The sequence below is a fragment of the Equus caballus genome, chromosome 13, assembly GCF_041296265.1.
Source record: "Equus caballus isolate H_3958 breed thoroughbred chromosome 13, TB-T2T, whole genome shotgun sequence".
In the NCBI taxonomy this organism is placed as follows: Eukaryota; Metazoa; Chordata; class Mammalia; order Perissodactyla; family Equidae; genus Equus; species Equus caballus.
In genome coordinates this window covers 52,060,871-52,076,748 of record NC_091696.1, presented here as the reverse complement: position 1 = coordinate 52,076,748, position 15,878 = coordinate 52,060,871, and the positions used below count along the sequence as shown (strand labels likewise).

Genomic DNA, 15,878 nt, shown 5'->3' with positions numbered 1-15,878 from the left:
TCCCTCAGATCCGGGAGGAAGCCCAGTACTCGAACTCCAGCCTGACCCTGATGCAGACGCACCCTCCGGGCCACGCCAAAGCCCCAGCACAGGCTCCAGCCGAGCCCATGCCCACCTACGAGACGGGCCAGCGGAAGCGCCTCATCTCTTCCGTGGACGACTTCACAGAGTTTGTGTGAGGCTGTGCCTGGAACAGCACCAGGTCCTGTTGGGGCTCCCTGTGGCTGTCAAACCCTCCCTGGCCCCCGCAAGGTGCCAAGCAGTATTTATTTGTTCAAATAAAGTGGTGGTGCAGCCCAAGCCTGCTGCTGTGCCCACGGCCCTCGGACACAGACACAGGGAGCAGTCAGCCAACTCGTTTATTTGACTTCGTCTGGTGGGGGTGGGGAGGGATGAAGGCTGTAGCTTCGGCCATGCCCATACAAGTGGGCTGGGGGCCTGCCGGGCTGTGGTCAGGGCCTTGCCCTTCGGGAAAGCCTCACACACGTGTTCTCATGTACACGGTCACACTCACTGCCCCAGCCCTGGGAGCCAGCTCCTGGGGAGGGGTCTTCCCCCTAACCACCCTGGGGTCCTCTGCCACACACGAGTCCTGCTCCTCACCCAGACCTGATGCCAGCAGGCCCGGGCTCCTTCTCGAGGCCTAGCCTTGGGTGAAGCAGGAGAACAAGGCCATGGCGGTGACAGAAGTGCCTGCGGGCGCTGTGCCCCTTCAGACCTCCCAGCCCAGCCCCAGCCCAAACCTGGACTCGGATCTGAGAGGCAGCCTGCAGGCAGGTGTCTGGGGAGGGAGGCCAGCTCTGCAGCCCCAGTTCCCCCTTGGCGCGGGCATGGGGCCACTTCAGCCACCAGGCCCCTCGGCCCTGGTGAAAAAGCGACGTACAAAAATAGATACATCTGAACCCCGTATAAATTACTGACGGTAGACACACAGATGGCAGCTGGAGGCGAGTGCACTCAGCAGGGGACAGGAGAGGTAATAATTTAGGGGCAGAATAATGGGAGGTGCAGGTCCCTCCCTGTAGCTTGGATCCTTAGCAAGAGAGAGATGTCTGCCCAGGAGGTGGGGCCGGGCACAGCCCGCTGTACCTGAGGACTCGGGAAATAAATTAGCATCTCAGAGGCTGGGCACTCAGTCCAATACTGCTGTGTCCTCCCCAGGGAGCCGGGGAGGGGATCCTGGGTCCTGGCTGGCCTCGTGGCCTCTTTAAAGTGCTGAAGCCCACAGAGAGACACAGACAAGTGCTGCCCATCTCTGGGGGACCTGCGTGCAGCTGCTCTGCCCGGCCTGAGCCCTTGAGAGCAGCAGAAGGTAATACTGAGCGGTGTCTGCTCCAGCTCCAAGGGGCCAGAGTAAAGCCACAGGCCCGCCCCAGAGAAGGGGCATGAGCCCAGGTCCCCTGGAGCTAAGGGATGCTGGGGTGGACCTTGTTTTTGGCCCGCAGGGATGCCCTGTTAGGACCTGTAGCCAAGCCAATGCCTCGACTGGCCCGGGCAAGGCGGCTGGGCAGGGGTGGCTGCAGGACTGGGGAGGGGCCAGGAGGCAGCGAGGCTAGGGGCCCACCGCTCCTGCGGCCCTGCAAGCTCTGCAGCCGCCGCTCCAGCTGGTAGACATCCTCTGTGGCCTCGTTGAGTCGGTCAAACTGGGCAAGCAGGGCCTCGAACACAGCATGGAGGCGGGAGGGCTCGGGCTCCGGCTCCCCTCGGGGCCCCAATCGACCCAGGCCCACGCTTAGCCCATCCAGCTGGCTGGAAGAGGTGGAGGGGCGTGAGGCATCGGAGCCACCGCTGGGTGGGGGCACGTCCGGGGTCGACTTGGAGCCCCTGGATGAGCGGGAGGGCAGTGGCTCCATCCCTTCAAAGCGGACTTTGTGGCGGAACTGGGGGCGGCACAGGGGCTCAGTCAGTCCGGCTGCACCCTGGGCTCACCTGAGCCCAGGGCGTGTCCCTCTCCCCCCCACTGGGCCGTACCCACCTCCTTGACCTTGCTAAAGCCCATCCAGAGGCGCAGCCTGCGCAAGAACAGTTCCACCATCTCGTAGTCCTGCGGCTCCCAGGCGGGGCGGTAGAGCTCGCCTCGCAGAGCGTGGTACCGCCACCTCAGAAGGATGGCTCCCAGCCTCAGGGCACCCCATAGCCGCAGGGCCCAGAGTCCTGCACACAGCAGGGGGGACAGGCGCCAGGACTCGGCAGGGCACAGGGCGGGGCCCCCAGGCCCAGGACACAACACCAAGAGGGCCTGGGCGGTGCTCCGAAGCGAGTCCACGCAGGAGGAGACCAGCTGCGGGGAAGGTGGTACAGTGAGGGGTGCGACCCGGGCTAAGCCGCCCTCCGACGGCCCCACAGTCACTTACCAGAACGGTGAGCTGGACGTAGGCCACGGCCAGTGCCACCAGGCCTAAGGCTGCCCCCACCATCTCCGGCACGGCCCGGCACAGCGTCTTCCCGAATACCGACCACTGGCGCACGAAGCGCAGCTGTTGGGCGGCCTGTGGGCAACAGGCGTCAGCCGACCCACCCCCGGCCGGCCGCCCGCCCGCCGGCCCGCCCGCCGGCCCAGCCCTCCTCACCTTGACCAAGAGCAGGAAGAGCAGCGATGCAGCCAGCCCTCGGGCTGCAGCGCTCAGCTGCGCCACCTGCTCGAAGCTGGTGAAGCGGCGCGGGCGGCGGCGCACGAAGCGGGTCCACTGGCGGTCGGCGGCGCCCAGCTGGGCCAGACGCACGAGCGCTGCAGCCGCCGTCAGCGCCACCAGCAGCCACCGCGCCCAGGCCCCGGGCCGCGCTGCGCGTACGCGCCCCTCCCTGCGCCAGGCGCGCGCCTCGACCACAGCGAAGTGCAGCGCGAACAGCAGCAGGCTCACCTGCGGGCCGGGGCGGGGTCAAGGAAGGACGTAGGCGGAGGGGCGAGGCGGCCAGGGGTGCGCGGGGCCAGGGCGGAACCACGTGGGGGCGGGGGCAGTCAGAGGAGGGCGTGGCAGCCGGAATGGGCGGGGCAGGCGCGGCGCCGCGCTGGGGCGGGGCAGTCAGAGGTGGGCGGGGCAACGCGGAGTGGGCGGGGCAGTCAGAGGTGGGCGGGGCAGCCAGGAGTGGGCGTGGCTTGGCGTGGCGCGGCGAGGCAGCCCGGGGCGGCAGGGCGGGCCGGGACCTACCGAGGTGAGCAGCGGGAGCGAGAGGCCGGCGCTCAGGCGCCGCAGCGCGAAGGGGTGGACGCTGAGGGCGGCCACGGCGTGTCCGGCGGCGGGGAACTCGAGGCGCAGCGTGATGGCGGCATGCAGCCCCACGGCCGGGCTGTAGCGCGTGAGCTCCACGAACACGGCGCGGCTCCTGCGTGGAGGGCACGGGGAAGCGGGGAGTGCGCCTTCACGGAGGAAGGGGCGGGAGCTGCGCGGGCTGGGAGGACGGGAGGCCGCGGCGTGGTGAGGAGTGAGTGAGCCTCGTTAGACCACTTCGCGGAATGATCCGGAGCGGCAAAGCTGGGGGTGGGTGTGAACTGTGACCACTGCCGAGAGGGGTCGCCGAGGGCCGGTGTGACTGATGTGCATGTGGCCGGGAGGGGACTGAGCGCCCACCTGTTGTCGATCCAGTTGTGCAGCTGCAGGAAGCCCAGCTGCGCGCGGCTCTCCTCCAGGCTCAGCCCCAGCTCCTGCACGTAGCCCCCGCTGTCGTACACGGCGCACGAGCCCCAGTACCAGACGCTGAAGGTGAGGGGACACTGACAGCCAGCCCAGCAGGAACCAGGGCGCCTCTGGAGAACTCCCCTCTCCCTGCCTCCCTAGAACCCTGGGCCCCCTGTGCTCACCCCAGCAGGTCAGGCACCGAGTAGGCCCACGTCTCAGAGTCATTGTGGGCAACAGTCCCCCAGCCAATGCCGTAGTCACCGGTGCTGAAGCCGCCTGAGGCTGCTGAGCACAGATGTGCCCCTGAGCCAGGAGGGTCCGGGCAGAGGGCTGAAAGCAGAGGGGCCAGGAATAAGCACCACCATCCCAGGAGCACCTGGGCCGGGCTCTACACATTCTCACCAAATGCTCCCAGAACCCAGAAGATAGATGTCATTGTCTCACAGATAAGGAAACCGAGGCAGAGAGAGAGCAAAGGTTACACAGCTAGCAAACTGGAACCAGAACCCAGCCAAAGGCTTCTTTGGAAAAGAGCGGGATAAGCACCAGAGCGCCCCTCCCCAGCTTACCTTCCTGCAGCCGCACCTGCCGCAGTCGAGGGGGCCCCAGCTCTGGGCTGGACTGGTTCCCGTGGATGTAGGGCAGCAGCACGTGGGACATCCACGGCCAGAACTCCTCAGACCTGCCCACACCAGACAAAGTCACATGCTCCACCTCTGAGCTCACCGCGCCCAGGGGGCGTCAGTGCCCAGAAAGAGCACTGCTACCACAGCCCCAGCCCAGCCCACGGGGGCGAGGCAAGACTCGGGTGCCTCAGCCGCCGCCTACTGACATCTGGGGGCAGACAACTCTTTTCTCAGGCTGTCCTGGGCACTAGAATGTTCAGCGGTATCTCTGGTCTCTACACATTGCCAGCAGCACCCACTCCACTTACAGTGACCAAAAATGTATGGAGAGGCTTCCCAGTGTCCCCTGGGGGCTGGGTGGGACCAAAGGCAGGATCAAGGTGGGCCCAGGTTGGCATCAGCACTGCCCTGGCCCAGCAGACAGATGTGTGCATGTGTAGAGGGGCATCCATACCGAGTGATGGCCAGGAAGGCCTGGCTGTCCAGCTCCTGCTTGATGGCACTCTGCAGGCGGTAGGCGTGGCTGTGGCATGAGGCATCCCCATAGTTGGCCAGCAGCGTCACCAGCAGGAAAAGCATGTATACCAGGAGGCTCTGGGGGGCAGGAACGGCCCTGGGGTGAGCCAGTATCGCCTGGCCCATCATAACAGAACAGGACTTCCGGACAACTGGGCAGCAAACTGCCCACGGCCAAGGTGCCTGGCGCTAAGGGAGGGCAGCACAGACACCTTAGGGCCAGTGTTCTGCTTGGGGGCTTCACGCAGTCCACCGAAGGCCAAGGAAGCCAGGCCCAGGGCGCTGTGAGGCCAGGCAGGAGTGGCATTTGAGCTGGGCATGAGAAGGGGCACAGCAAGGAGTAGGGCAGTAGGAATTGGGGTGATGGGAGGGAGCTGGGGCAGGGGCTGCAGCGGGGAGGGCCTTCCGGGGTCAGGAAGGGGTGTGTGTGAGGTGTGTGAGGAAGGTGGGACCTCTAGGAAGATGCTGCACTGGCCAGGAGTCAGGAGACGGAGGGGAGGCGCTGGCCGCTGCCTGAGCTCACCCTTAGCATCCTGTGCAGCCTCTTGACCTTTCGGGCCTCCTCCTTTGCCAGGAAGAGTGCGAAGCCGTGGGGGGGCCGCACACGGGGCACACGCTCACTCACGGGTGTCACGGCTGGGCTTTCCACCAGGGTGTCATCCTCATCAGGGTGCAGCCGCTTGGCCACCAGTGAGAAATACAGGGCTTCCAGCAGGACCTGGACCAGGGGTGGCATCAGAGGGGCCTGAGAGTGCCAGAGACTGGCAGCCTGGCCCCCCTGCATCCCACTCACCTTGAGTGGCTCCCAGCCGAGGAATGAAGCCAGGAAACTAGAGCTGCTTGAGAGAAGCCACATGACACTCACGCCAGGGGGGAAGGTGGCACCAACCCATCCCGAGACCCCCACAGCCACAACCACCAGGAGCAGGCTGAGTCCGTGGGCCAGAGGCGCACACCAGGCCGGCAGCAGTCGCTTCCGCAGACCCTCCACCAGCCCTGGGGAAAGACAGACAGGTGACCAGTGGCCCAGAAGGAGGGGCAGGGACGGGCGTCCTGGGGACACACAAGCGCACCTGTCCTAGAGAGCTTTGCCCATTGGGGCTGTTCCCAGGTCAGGCCTGGGCTGGGCAGCCCCCTCTCCCCCAGCCTCTGCAGCATCAACGCCTCAGTCCTCTCCCCAGGAGCGCTGGACCTGAAGCACAGGAGAGGGAAGCGACCAGCACTCACTCCTCAGCCCACACGCTGTCCTGAGGGTGTGCTGTGCAGCCCAGCTCATCTGTGCAGGGCCCCCCCATCTGTGGAGAGAGAGGACACTGCCCCAAACCAGGGTGGATGTGGTGCTGGGGCTCAGACCACTACCAGTAGCTCCAGGGAGGGGCCCCAACACCCACACTGCTCCTCAGACCAGGAAGTCTCTGTTCCTCTCCCCCTCACTTCCTGCTCTCTCCATCACAAAGTCCTCGCCCCACATCTCTGTGACCTGTTCCATCCCTGTCCTGTCCAGCCTCCACTCCAGCGGCCATCGCCTCTCACAGTGCGACTCTGGCAGCCTCCAGCCTCATCCCCCTGCCTGCTCTTCATGCCAGGAAACTATGACTAGGTCTGAAGTCATACCCACAAGCACTCCCTGTGCCTCACAGCTTTCCCCATGTCCCCTCACGCACACACGTTATGCATGCATGCAGTTACGCGGGCACACACGTTACACAAAGGACCATGCTCTGATGCAGTTGTATAACCTCAGACTAACTTCCAGACAAGGAAATGTGTGTATGTCTTTCAAATTCCAAGAGTACACAGCGCTCTGTACAGCCCAGACATGTGCTTGTCTCTCACGGTGCCACCAAGCCTCCGGCTCCAGAGCTGCTCCAAAGAAAGGGGAGCTGCAGGAGCCAGAGGAAACAAGCAGGGAGAAGGCCGAGAGGGAAGCAAGCCAAGGACAGGCACCGCTGAGGAGGGGTCCTGCCTGCGCGGCTGCGCCCTCATCACGTCCACTGATGACGACAGCGCAGACCGCAGCGTGTGCCCGCCGCTGGGCCGCCTTCGCTGGGCCTGGTTTGTGCATCTGCTGGAGAATAAAGGCACCACCACTTATGGAGGTCGGAGATCACAGGTACGAGAGCAAATGAATGCATATTTTTTCTCGAAATTGGCTTTTCTGATTATAAAAGTAGCGTAAGCAATCACTAGGAAGTAGGGTAATGATACATCGAGAAGGGAGATTTCATATCAGCATGTCCATCACGCGAGGAACAGCAGTTACTGGTTATCTGCAGTCTCCCATGTGTGCGTGTGTTTACCTTTTACACGTGGATGTAAACATGCCGTATTAGGATCACATGGAAGACACAGCACAGAAGACAGACTTTTACACTGGACTCTAGGGTGCATGAGCGCAAAGGCTGTGAGTGCACAGTGCTCACTGATTCCTTCAGTCTCTCAACATGGGTGCTGAGCCCCTGCTCAATGCCAGGCCCTGTTCTAGGCTCTGAGTAAAGGGAACAGCCCGTGCACTTGTAATGTGTCCGTGCTGGGGGGACAGCAGATGACAAGCATGAACAAAGCAACGTGCAGGAAGCAGAAGACAGGGAGACTGAGGCCTGTGTGCACGTGCGTGGGCCCCGTTGCCACCCTTACTGTTTATATAAGGCAGGCGGGAGGGCTCGGATTAGGCAGCATTTCACTGGAGACCTGAAGGACGTGTCTTGGGGAGGAACACTGGGCAGAGGGAGCAGCAGAAATGAAAGACAAGGTGGAGGAGTGAGGAGGCTGCCGCCCAAGGGAAGTGGGTGGCAGAGGGAGGGTGGGGTTGGACTGGTGGAGCAGTGTAAGGAGTGCGCCCAGTGCGGTGGGCCGCCTCCAAGATAGCCCCAATGACACTTCCCTCCTGGCATCACACTCCTGCAGAGTCCCTTCCCACAGTGTAACCAAGACGATATTTGTGGAAATGACAGTGTGTGGCTAAGAGGGCTGGGCCATAAAGGACACTGTGACTTCTGCCTTGCTCTCTTGGACCAGTCACTCTGGGGACAGCAGGTGTCAAGTTGTGAGGATGCTCAAACAGCCCAGTGGTGAGGTCCAGATAGGGAGGAGCAGAGAGGTCCCACCAGCAGCCAGTGCCAATGTGCCTGCCACCTGAGTTGTAAGCACTGAGTTTTGGGATAACCCCTTATGCAGGGATAGCTAACCAGTGCCCCAGGAGGACAGGACAGCACCTGCCGCAGGGAGCAGGCTCTCTCCAGCCCAGAACAGACTCCGCTGAGCTGGCCCTGAATGTTCGAGGCAGAAGATGACATCTGAATGGAAGGTGCAAGGACAGGTGCAGAGAAGGGTCAGACTCTGGATATGAAAAGTAGCTGAAAGAATCTGAAGGCTTTTGTGTGAGGAAGGAGACAGAAAGAGAGGAATCAGGGGCCAGCCTGGTGGCATAGTGGTTAGTGTGGTTCACACACTCCACTTCATTAGCCCGGGGTTTGGATATTCGGATCCTGGGCATGGACCTGCACACCACTCATCAGGCCATGCTGTGGCGGCGTCCCACATACAAAATAGAGGAAGATTGGCACAGATGTTAGTTCAGGGCCAATCTTATTCACCTAAAAAAGAAAGAGAAGAATGAATCCAAGGCTTTTGTCTTGATCAGTGAGAGTGCACTTGCCCTTCTCTGAGACAGGGGTGGCAGGGGAGGGGAAACCATGCACCTCTGTTGCTGTCCAGTCTGCGCAGCGCACTCAACACACACAAGGAGAAGCTGGCGAGCAGGCCATGAGACATCTGAACCTGGGCTTCAGGAAGGGCTCTGGGCTGGAGATGTGTGGGGGTGGTCATCCTACTCCGGGACTTCCCTACATTACAGATTTTTTTAACCGATTGCCAATTTCTTTCTTTTTCTTTTTTAAAGATTTTATTTTTCCTTTTTCTCCCCAAAGCCCCCCAGTACATAGTTGCATATTTTTAGCTGTGGGTCCTTCTAGTTGTGGCATGTGGGACACCACCTCAGCAAGCCTTGATGAGTGGTGCCATGTTCGTGCCCAGGATCCGAACCAGTGAAACCCTGGGCCGCTGAAGCAGAGCGCGCGAACTTAACCACTCAGCCACGGGGCCGGCCCCCCAATTGCCAATTTCTTCATAAAAATGCCATCACGTCAAGGTTAACTCTGTAAAGCGATTTGAGACACTTTCCCCTTTTCTCTGTGTTCTGGGACAGTTCACGTATCTCAGTAGTTTTTGGTTGTTTGAAAATTAGGAGAGTTAAAAGGAATGGAAACGTGGATGTTCACATAGAGAGGAGAGGAAGAGAACGAGTCATTCTATAGGAACCGTGTTACCAGACTGGAAACCAGCCAAGAAATTGAGAACTTCTGAAAAACACAAAATCAGAATAGTCTCAAAAGAAAAAATGGGATGTTTAAAAACCTGCCAGTGATTCCTCATCACGGCCAGGCCCTGCCAGCTCCACATTGGTTGCCTTTCTGCTCCTCAAATGTCCTTCATTCCTGCCACCCTAAAGGGAAAGTTCACTGTGCCCCGGACGACCCCACAAAGTCCTTTCAACAGATGAGGGGCTCAGAGGTCAGACAACGTCGCCCCAGCCCCACACAGGGGGACAAGGGCCGGAGAGCACGAGGCCACTCCCAGGCGGGGAGAGGGCTTCATGGCCTGGGCTCCCCACCGCCCCCACCCCCAGCAGCCAGGCACTCACAGGCCAGTGAGCAGATCCGTTTCCACTTGAGTGTCCTGGGTAGGGGCCAGGCTGCTGGTCCCTTCAGCCAGGATCTGCCGGATCAGGTCTTCATCTAGAGGGAGCAGAACGTGTCGGGGGGGCATGGGCTCCTCCCACCCCGAGCCTTGGAGCCTTCCCAGGGGACCTGGGGGTACACCCTCCCCGCCTCTGCTCACCTGAAGCTGAGAAATATTTGGCAGGTGAGGAGGGGCTGACCAGGGAGAGAGCGTCCTCCTCAGGGCCCAGCATGCGGCCCATCCGGCCCCGCGCCAGCCGCTGCAGGGTGCTGCCCACGATGGATGGGTCACTCAGCAAGTCTGGCCAACTGAGCGTGCCTTCGCTGGATGGCCAGCACACCAGGCTATAGGTGACACAGGTCAGCAAGGGGAGCCCAGGGGGACACGTCTGCATATGTACCCCAAGACCAGTCACACATGGACACACAGGGCTTCTGATCCAGCACACCCCCCAGACAGTGTGTGACAACATACAGGGCCAGCAAACATCAGATGAGGACACACAACAAGGTACATGCAGCACGGATACCCATACCTCGGCACACTCAAGGTGTGGCTGACCTACGCCAAGGCTCACATTTTCTCTAGGGACCCTCACCTTTTAGAATCATCCAGAAATAAGTCACTTTTTATTTGTCCAGCAAAGGCCTGTTGGGAATTGCAGAGAGAGCCTCACACTCTGGGCTGCCCAGAGGCAGCAGGACCCCCTAGCCCAGGCAGGGCCCCGGAGGAGCCCCCACCTCAGCACGGAGCCCTGGGAAGGTGAGGAAGGAGCTGTCTAGCACGGACGAGTCCAGGTAACTGTCGATGTCCAGTGCCTGCTGCCCCACGGGGGTGGAGCTCGCGCCCCCAGCCACCTGCAGGAGAGGCGGGCAGTCAGCAAGGGGCAGCTCTGGCTCCTGCTCTGGGGAGACATGCTACCTCAGCCAGAGCAGCCAGAGTCTAGACTAGTGCTATCCCAGAGAATATTCTGGAACAATGCATTCTGTATCTGCACTGTCCATTACAGGACCAACTAGCTATGTGCTGCCGTGGAGCACTTGAAGTGTGGCTCGTGCAACTTTAGAACTAAAGTTTTCATCTTATTTAATTTTAATTAATTTAAATACAAACAGCCGCCTATGACTAACAATGACTGCACTGGATTCCTGCGGTAAGTCCCTCTTGGTCATGGCGTGTGAGCCCTTCTCATGAGTTGCTGGATTTGATTTGCCACGTCTTGTGGGGGATTTTTGCTGTGTATTCAAAAGGACGGCGGTCTGCAGTGACCCCTTCTTGTGACGTCTTTGATGCTGGTGGCAGGACAGCACTGGCCCCATGGGATGGGTCAGGAAGTGCTGCCTCCACCGTCTGTGTTTGAGTTTGTCAAGGGCTGGTGTTGATGCTTCGGCAGCTGCTCGGCCTACTCACTAGTGAGGCCTTCTGGGTTTTTCTTTGTGGGAGGTTTTAAATCACTAAGTCAACCTCTTTACTCGCTCTAGGTTTGCTCAGATTTCTTTCTTCTTGAGTCAGTTTTGGTAGTTTGTCTTTCTAGGAGCTTGTCCATTTCTCCTATGTCATCTAACACGCTGCTGTCCCTGATCACCTGTGATCAGGGTGTGTATTTCTGTGGGGGTGACAGTGACGTCCCCTCCTTCACTTGTCGTGTCAGCAGTCTGTTTCTCTCTTTTTCCCTGGGCCAGTCGAACTAAAAGGCTTGTCATGTTGACTTCACTGATCTTGCCCTCTTTGGCTGCCATACTGAACAGCACAGACCTCGGCAGACGCAACAAGGCCACGCGTCACCTCCGGGAGCTCCATGGCCCCCAACCCCTGCCCACCTTGCTCCGGGACATCCGGAAGAGGAACAGGATGACCAGGTAGACAGGGTAGACAACCACACTGGACACCAGGCCGACAGCGACTGTGTCAACACTCAGGGGGATCAGCCTGGACACAGGCCCCGTGCTGTGTGGCAGGAGAGAGGAGGCAGGGGCTGGGTTAGGCCAGGAGGGGGCAGGAGAGGTTGGGCAGAGGGGAGTCATCCTGCTCCCCAAAGGCACCCACCTGTAGGCAGTGTCTCCCACGACCCCATACCACACAGCATTGGCGCCCAGGAAGAGGCACAGGAGGAGGACACAGCAGGTGGCCCGCTGGACGCGGGTGAAGCGGCTTCGAGGTGGCCGGTCCCAGACGGAGAGCCAGATGTGCTTGTCAAAGAAGCCACGCTGCAGCTCAGCCACTAGGAGGCGCCGGAACCGCCGCAGGGCTGCATCACCTGGCGAAGGGCACAGCAGGGGCTTCAGGAGGCCCGAGGGGCGGGGCCCCCTATCCGGCCGCCAGGGGCGGGGCCTTACTTGCAGCCAGCACCTCCTTCTCCACCAGTCCCCCGTTGGCCTCAGTCTCCACCGACAGCCAGTCATTGACCAAGAAGAAGGTGGTGCGGGCCGTCTGCAGGTCCCTGACGATGACGTGCTGCAGGAACCAGGCGGGGCTGAGCCCTGCGGGGGGTGGGAGCCGGGTGAGGGCTGCGGGGCGCGGGTGGGTGGCGGGGTGCAGGGGCAGCAGGGGCAGCCCGGACCTTTGTTGTCGTGCCACACACGGATCTTCCACACGCTGCCCAGGCTGTGCGGGGTGGCGATCTGGAAGATGTCCAGGCTGTTGCGCTGGAAGGCTCCCTCCCCATCCAGGTGCCGGTGGCCACTCCGGCTGTCGGCCCCATACAGCATGATGCCCACGTGGGCCGTGGTCCCTGGAGGACGGAAGGAGAGGTGACAGGACTGTTTGCTGCCCACCAGACATGTCCCCAGGCAAGTCTTCTCCTCTGCTGATCTTCACTCAACAAGTGTAGCCGTCCTTGCCTGCACAGCTCTGACACACACAGATCTCGCTACCCGGGTCGTTACACACAGCCCCCAACAGCACGAGTCAGACGTCCGTCGTGTGGTATGTTCACTCTGAGTAACTGCGTAAAATATAAACTTGGCCGCTAGCTCTTCAGTCTGCCACGTAAACAACAAAGGCACATCCTGATCAGTGACCCATTAGGTCACTTCTTCCAAAGCTCACTGGTGACGAGTCACTGTGCATCTAGCACCTCCCCCACAGACTGCCAACCAGGGGGGTGTTGCCTCCTTGTCTCCCAGTCACAAAGCCACAAGCAGTTTTACAAAAATGGGCCACTGAAAGAGGGCACTGGCTGACTAAGTCGAAAGCACAGCAAAGAAATGAAAAATGGTAAGTAAACTGAATCAAAGGGAAGTGGACCACTGAGGAAACAGGCAGCACGGACACAAGGACGCTGGAGAGCCGTTGGTGACAACAACCTTACCGATGTAAACAAGGACAGTGGTCGAGACAAAAAGAATGAGGATGCCGGAGAGCAAGTGATGCTGGCAAAAAACTTCACATGAAAAGAATTCTCGGGGGTGTTTCGTGATCTAGAGAGTGCAAATGGTAAAGCACTGGAAGGAGGACGTCTGTCCACCCCGGCACAGAACAGACACCTACTCCACATCGTGTGCTGTTCAAACCATTCCTGGCGAGTTTTTCACAAAGGAAAGAAACACTTTAATTCTCAGTGTGTCCGATGTTTTAAGTTACGTTGTACTCAGTGTCAGTGTTTCTCTACACATTTATAACCGACATGGGTTTGATGTCTTGAAAACAATCTATTGTTTTCACAATAACAACTTATCATGTAATAATTATTCCCCCGTTAATGATCAAGTTCACTTTTGCATAGTGTGCACATGCTAGTCGGTCCTGCTCTACGGTGCAAAGTGAGACGGCCGGCGTGACTGCACACCTACTTTATGCACGCAGGGCCGCTCTCGTGCTCAGGGACAGCAGCATGTGCACATGGCGCTGCAAAGATTAACAAGCTACCACTTCACACGGCACCTGGTAGAGCGAGCCCTTCCTCCGTGTCATTCATCATCATAACCACTATGCGGGGGGCGGGGCCAGACAGAGCAGACAAGAGCGGCCAGGGGACCTGGATGGGGTGGCCTGTCCCCTCACCTGAGCCTCGGGCCCAGCCAGTCTTGACCAAGATCTCGTACTTGAAGTGGCCCCCCTTCCCGCAGAAAGGGATGATGCGAACCCGGCTCACGTCTAGCTGGTCCAGCTTACGCAGGACCACGGCCATCACTGCATAGGTCACCAGGCACACAGCACACGTCAGCAGGACGATGTAGTTCATGCCCAACACTGGCTCCTGGGGGCAGAGAGCTATCAGGCCCAGGAGGCACAGTCCACCCGCCCCCTCCAACAACGGAGCCGGGGACCCTGAGCCACCCAGGAACACAGCAGCACTCACGGGGAAGATGAAGTGGATGTGGCTGGGGGGCACGAAGAGACTGGCGCCGAAGGCGGTGAGGTGGCGGGTGAGGCAGACAGCCTGGCTGGGCGAAGTCTCCTCCAGGGGCACAAGCCCCTCCGTCCTCCACATCATCTCTTTCTCGCTAAAGTACTGGCACAGGGACGTGTACAGGCCCACAGCCACATCCAGCGCTGACCAGTGGAAGTGGCTGGTCAGGTTCAGGTAGTAACTCCCGCCTGGGTCTCTGGTCCTGGGAGGAACGGGAGGAGCATCATGCCAGACCCGCCAACTCGAGGTTCGGAGTCAGGGGGAGTTCCAGCCCAAAGACCTCTCGGCTGCAGCCTCACTCACTGCGGGTAGCCAGGCCCAGCCTGCTCCTTGGTCATCCTGTTGCCACACCTGCTCCCACAGGGAGCCCTGGTGGCCTTGGCACATACGGATCTGATCATGTCCACCTGCCCCCAGACGCCAGCCACACCCAAGCCTGGGTCAGCTCGTCCAGCCCAGCGCACCAGCCCATGCCCGGGCCTTCCGTGGGCCGGCTCTGGCCTCCCAGGCCAGGGGACATGCTTACCCCGGGGCGATGAAGAAAGTGTAGGGCCTGTGGTCGTTGCCTGCCAGCGCCTCCAGGCTGATCCTCCTGCTGGCCGAGCAGTTGTGTTCGTTGGGCCAGGGTGCCGAGTGCAGGTAGACAGCGAGGTAGGGCTCGGGCTCCCTGGGCAGGTAGTGCTCTGCAGGTGGAATGTGCAGGGTCGGACACCTGCCCGGGAGCCCTCCCTGCCGCATGGGGCCAGAGGAACCTCCATGCTGGAGGCAGCGCCTGGTCCCCCCACTGCTCCCCGGCCAGGCCCTAGGACCCTGTGAAGCAGGTGACAGACTTTACCAAAGGCCATGAATCAGCTCGTCTGTAAGAAACACCTGCTCGCCCAGGCCACCCCCTGGCTGCGCCCACACAGGCCGGCCGAGGCTAGGGGGAGGACGCAGCCGCTGAGTGCCAGCCCACGGCACCCACCATTCAGCACCGTGTAGGTGAGCTGCAGGTGCAGCCCAGCCTCGGGGTTGCTGTTCTCGGGGGCGACCACAACGCTGACCGAGGCCTGGGGCTGGACGATGGTGGAGCCGGCAGGGACGCGGTGGCCCTGGGCAGCCTGGTCTGAGTTGTTGGGCACCTTCACAGTGATGGCACGCTCCGAGGCCAGCTGCCCAATAGGGATCTGAGTGCCAGCCTGCGTCTGGAAGGCCATAGATGCCACCTTGGTGGAGACAGTGTAGTTGCTGATGTAGCCGAAGGGGAAGGGGTTGGAGTCCACGAGGAAGATGAGCTGCACCACGTCGCTAAGGTTGGACAGGGCCCCGCTGAAGGCCGCGGGGATGGAGAAGTGGCAGCCAGGGCCTGAGGCGTTGCCCTGGCACAGCAGGCTCAGCGGGTCTGAACGCTTGCCCTGTGCCGTGATCTCCTCGCCTGCCAGGGTCAGAGGCTCCTCGTTGAGCACCCGGGAGCGCATGAGGATGCACATGAGGTCCGACGAGAGGTGGTAGGCCTTGGATGCCACCATCAGTGATGGCGGCTGGGCTCCCAGCTCTGAGGGCTGCGGGCCCTGCATATCCAAGCTGGCCAGGTGGATGAGGTCACCTGTGGATGGGGGAAGAGATCCAGGAGAGATCGGGGGGGACATTGTGGAAGAGGTCAGAGGAGCCCCACGCACCCACCTGGCCGCACCTGTGATGTTGAGGATGCTGTCGGCGATGGTGGTGGGCGTCCTAGTGCCTGCAGTGGTCTCAGCCTGCAAGATGTGCACCATGTCCTCCAGCTTATGCAGCGTCTTCTTCAGGCACGAGCGGCACACGAGCTCCCTGCTGGAGACCTGCAGGGAGCCCAGGCACTGTGTCCACCCCACTCCAGCCTGGCTGACCAGAGCCAGGCTGAGGGGCTGCTCAGTGGCACCGTCACACTCGCCGTGATTCTGGGATGGCCTCCCCAGCTCTATCAGGCCTTTCCAAACCACCCTTTTGTGCTGCAGCTGGAGAAACCACCACAGATGTGGCTCCACCCATGTGCCTGCCTGCTGAGAGGTC

General features: G+C 60.7%; 2 protein-coding genes across 22 annotated transcripts in view; one reads left to right on the top strand and one right to left on the bottom strand.

The window, feature by feature from the left end:
* The window catches only part of TSC2 (TSC complex subunit 2), a 38,794-nt gene extending 38,445 nt beyond the window's left edge, over positions 1-349 (top strand). For all 16 annotated transcript variants that reach the window (XM_070232470.1, XM_070232467.1, XM_070232469.1 and 13 more), the window contains one exon: positions 9-349. In XM_070232470.1, the coding sequence (XP_070088571.1) occupies positions 9-179 (171 nt within the window). In that variant the 3' untranslated portion in view covers positions 180-349. The remainder of the gene's footprint in view (positions 1-8) is intronic.
* PKD1 (polycystin 1, transient receptor potential channel interacting) overlaps positions 343-15,878 on the bottom strand; it is a 46,444-nt gene continuing 30,908 nt past the window's right edge. The window contains exons 22-46 of one of the 6 annotated variants that reach the window (XM_070232457.1): positions 15,523-15,667; positions 14,815-15,435; positions 14,377-14,533; positions 13,800-14,052; positions 13,502-13,697; positions 12,060-12,230; positions 11,836-11,979; positions 11,546-11,756; positions 11,320-11,446; positions 10,240-10,356; positions 10,098-10,147; positions 9,659-9,843; positions 9,462-9,555; positions 5,833-5,951; positions 5,553-5,755; positions 5,283-5,477; positions 4,698-4,948; positions 4,187-4,299; positions 3,800-3,947; positions 3,570-3,695; positions 3,150-3,324; positions 2,571-2,861; positions 2,355-2,489; positions 1,976-2,281; positions 343-1,880 (exon numbers count right to left, since the gene is read on the bottom strand). In XM_070232457.1, the coding sequence (XP_070088558.1) occupies positions 1,407-1,880; positions 1,976-2,281; positions 2,355-2,489; positions 2,571-2,861; positions 3,150-3,324; positions 3,570-3,695; positions 3,800-3,947; positions 4,187-4,299; positions 4,698-4,948; positions 5,283-5,477; positions 5,553-5,755; positions 5,833-5,951; positions 9,462-9,555; positions 9,659-9,843; positions 10,098-10,147; positions 10,240-10,356; positions 11,320-11,446; positions 11,546-11,756; positions 11,836-11,979; positions 12,060-12,230; positions 13,502-13,697; positions 13,800-14,052; positions 14,377-14,533; positions 14,815-15,435; positions 15,523-15,667 (5,007 nt within the window). In that variant the 3' untranslated portion in view covers positions 343-1,406. Of the gene's footprint in view, positions 1,881-1,975; positions 2,282-2,354; positions 2,490-2,570; positions 2,862-3,149; positions 3,325-3,569; positions 3,696-3,799; positions 3,948-4,186; positions 4,300-4,697; positions 4,949-5,282; positions 5,478-5,552; positions 5,756-5,832; positions 5,952-9,461; positions 9,556-9,658; positions 9,844-10,097; positions 10,148-10,239; positions 10,357-11,319; positions 11,447-11,545; positions 11,757-11,835; positions 11,980-12,059; positions 12,231-13,501; positions 13,698-13,799; positions 14,053-14,376; positions 14,534-14,814; positions 15,436-15,522; positions 15,668-15,878 lie in introns of those variants that run through there. The other 5 variants (XM_023616583.2, XR_011424889.1, XM_070232458.1 and 2 more) reach the window with 5 other exon arrangements.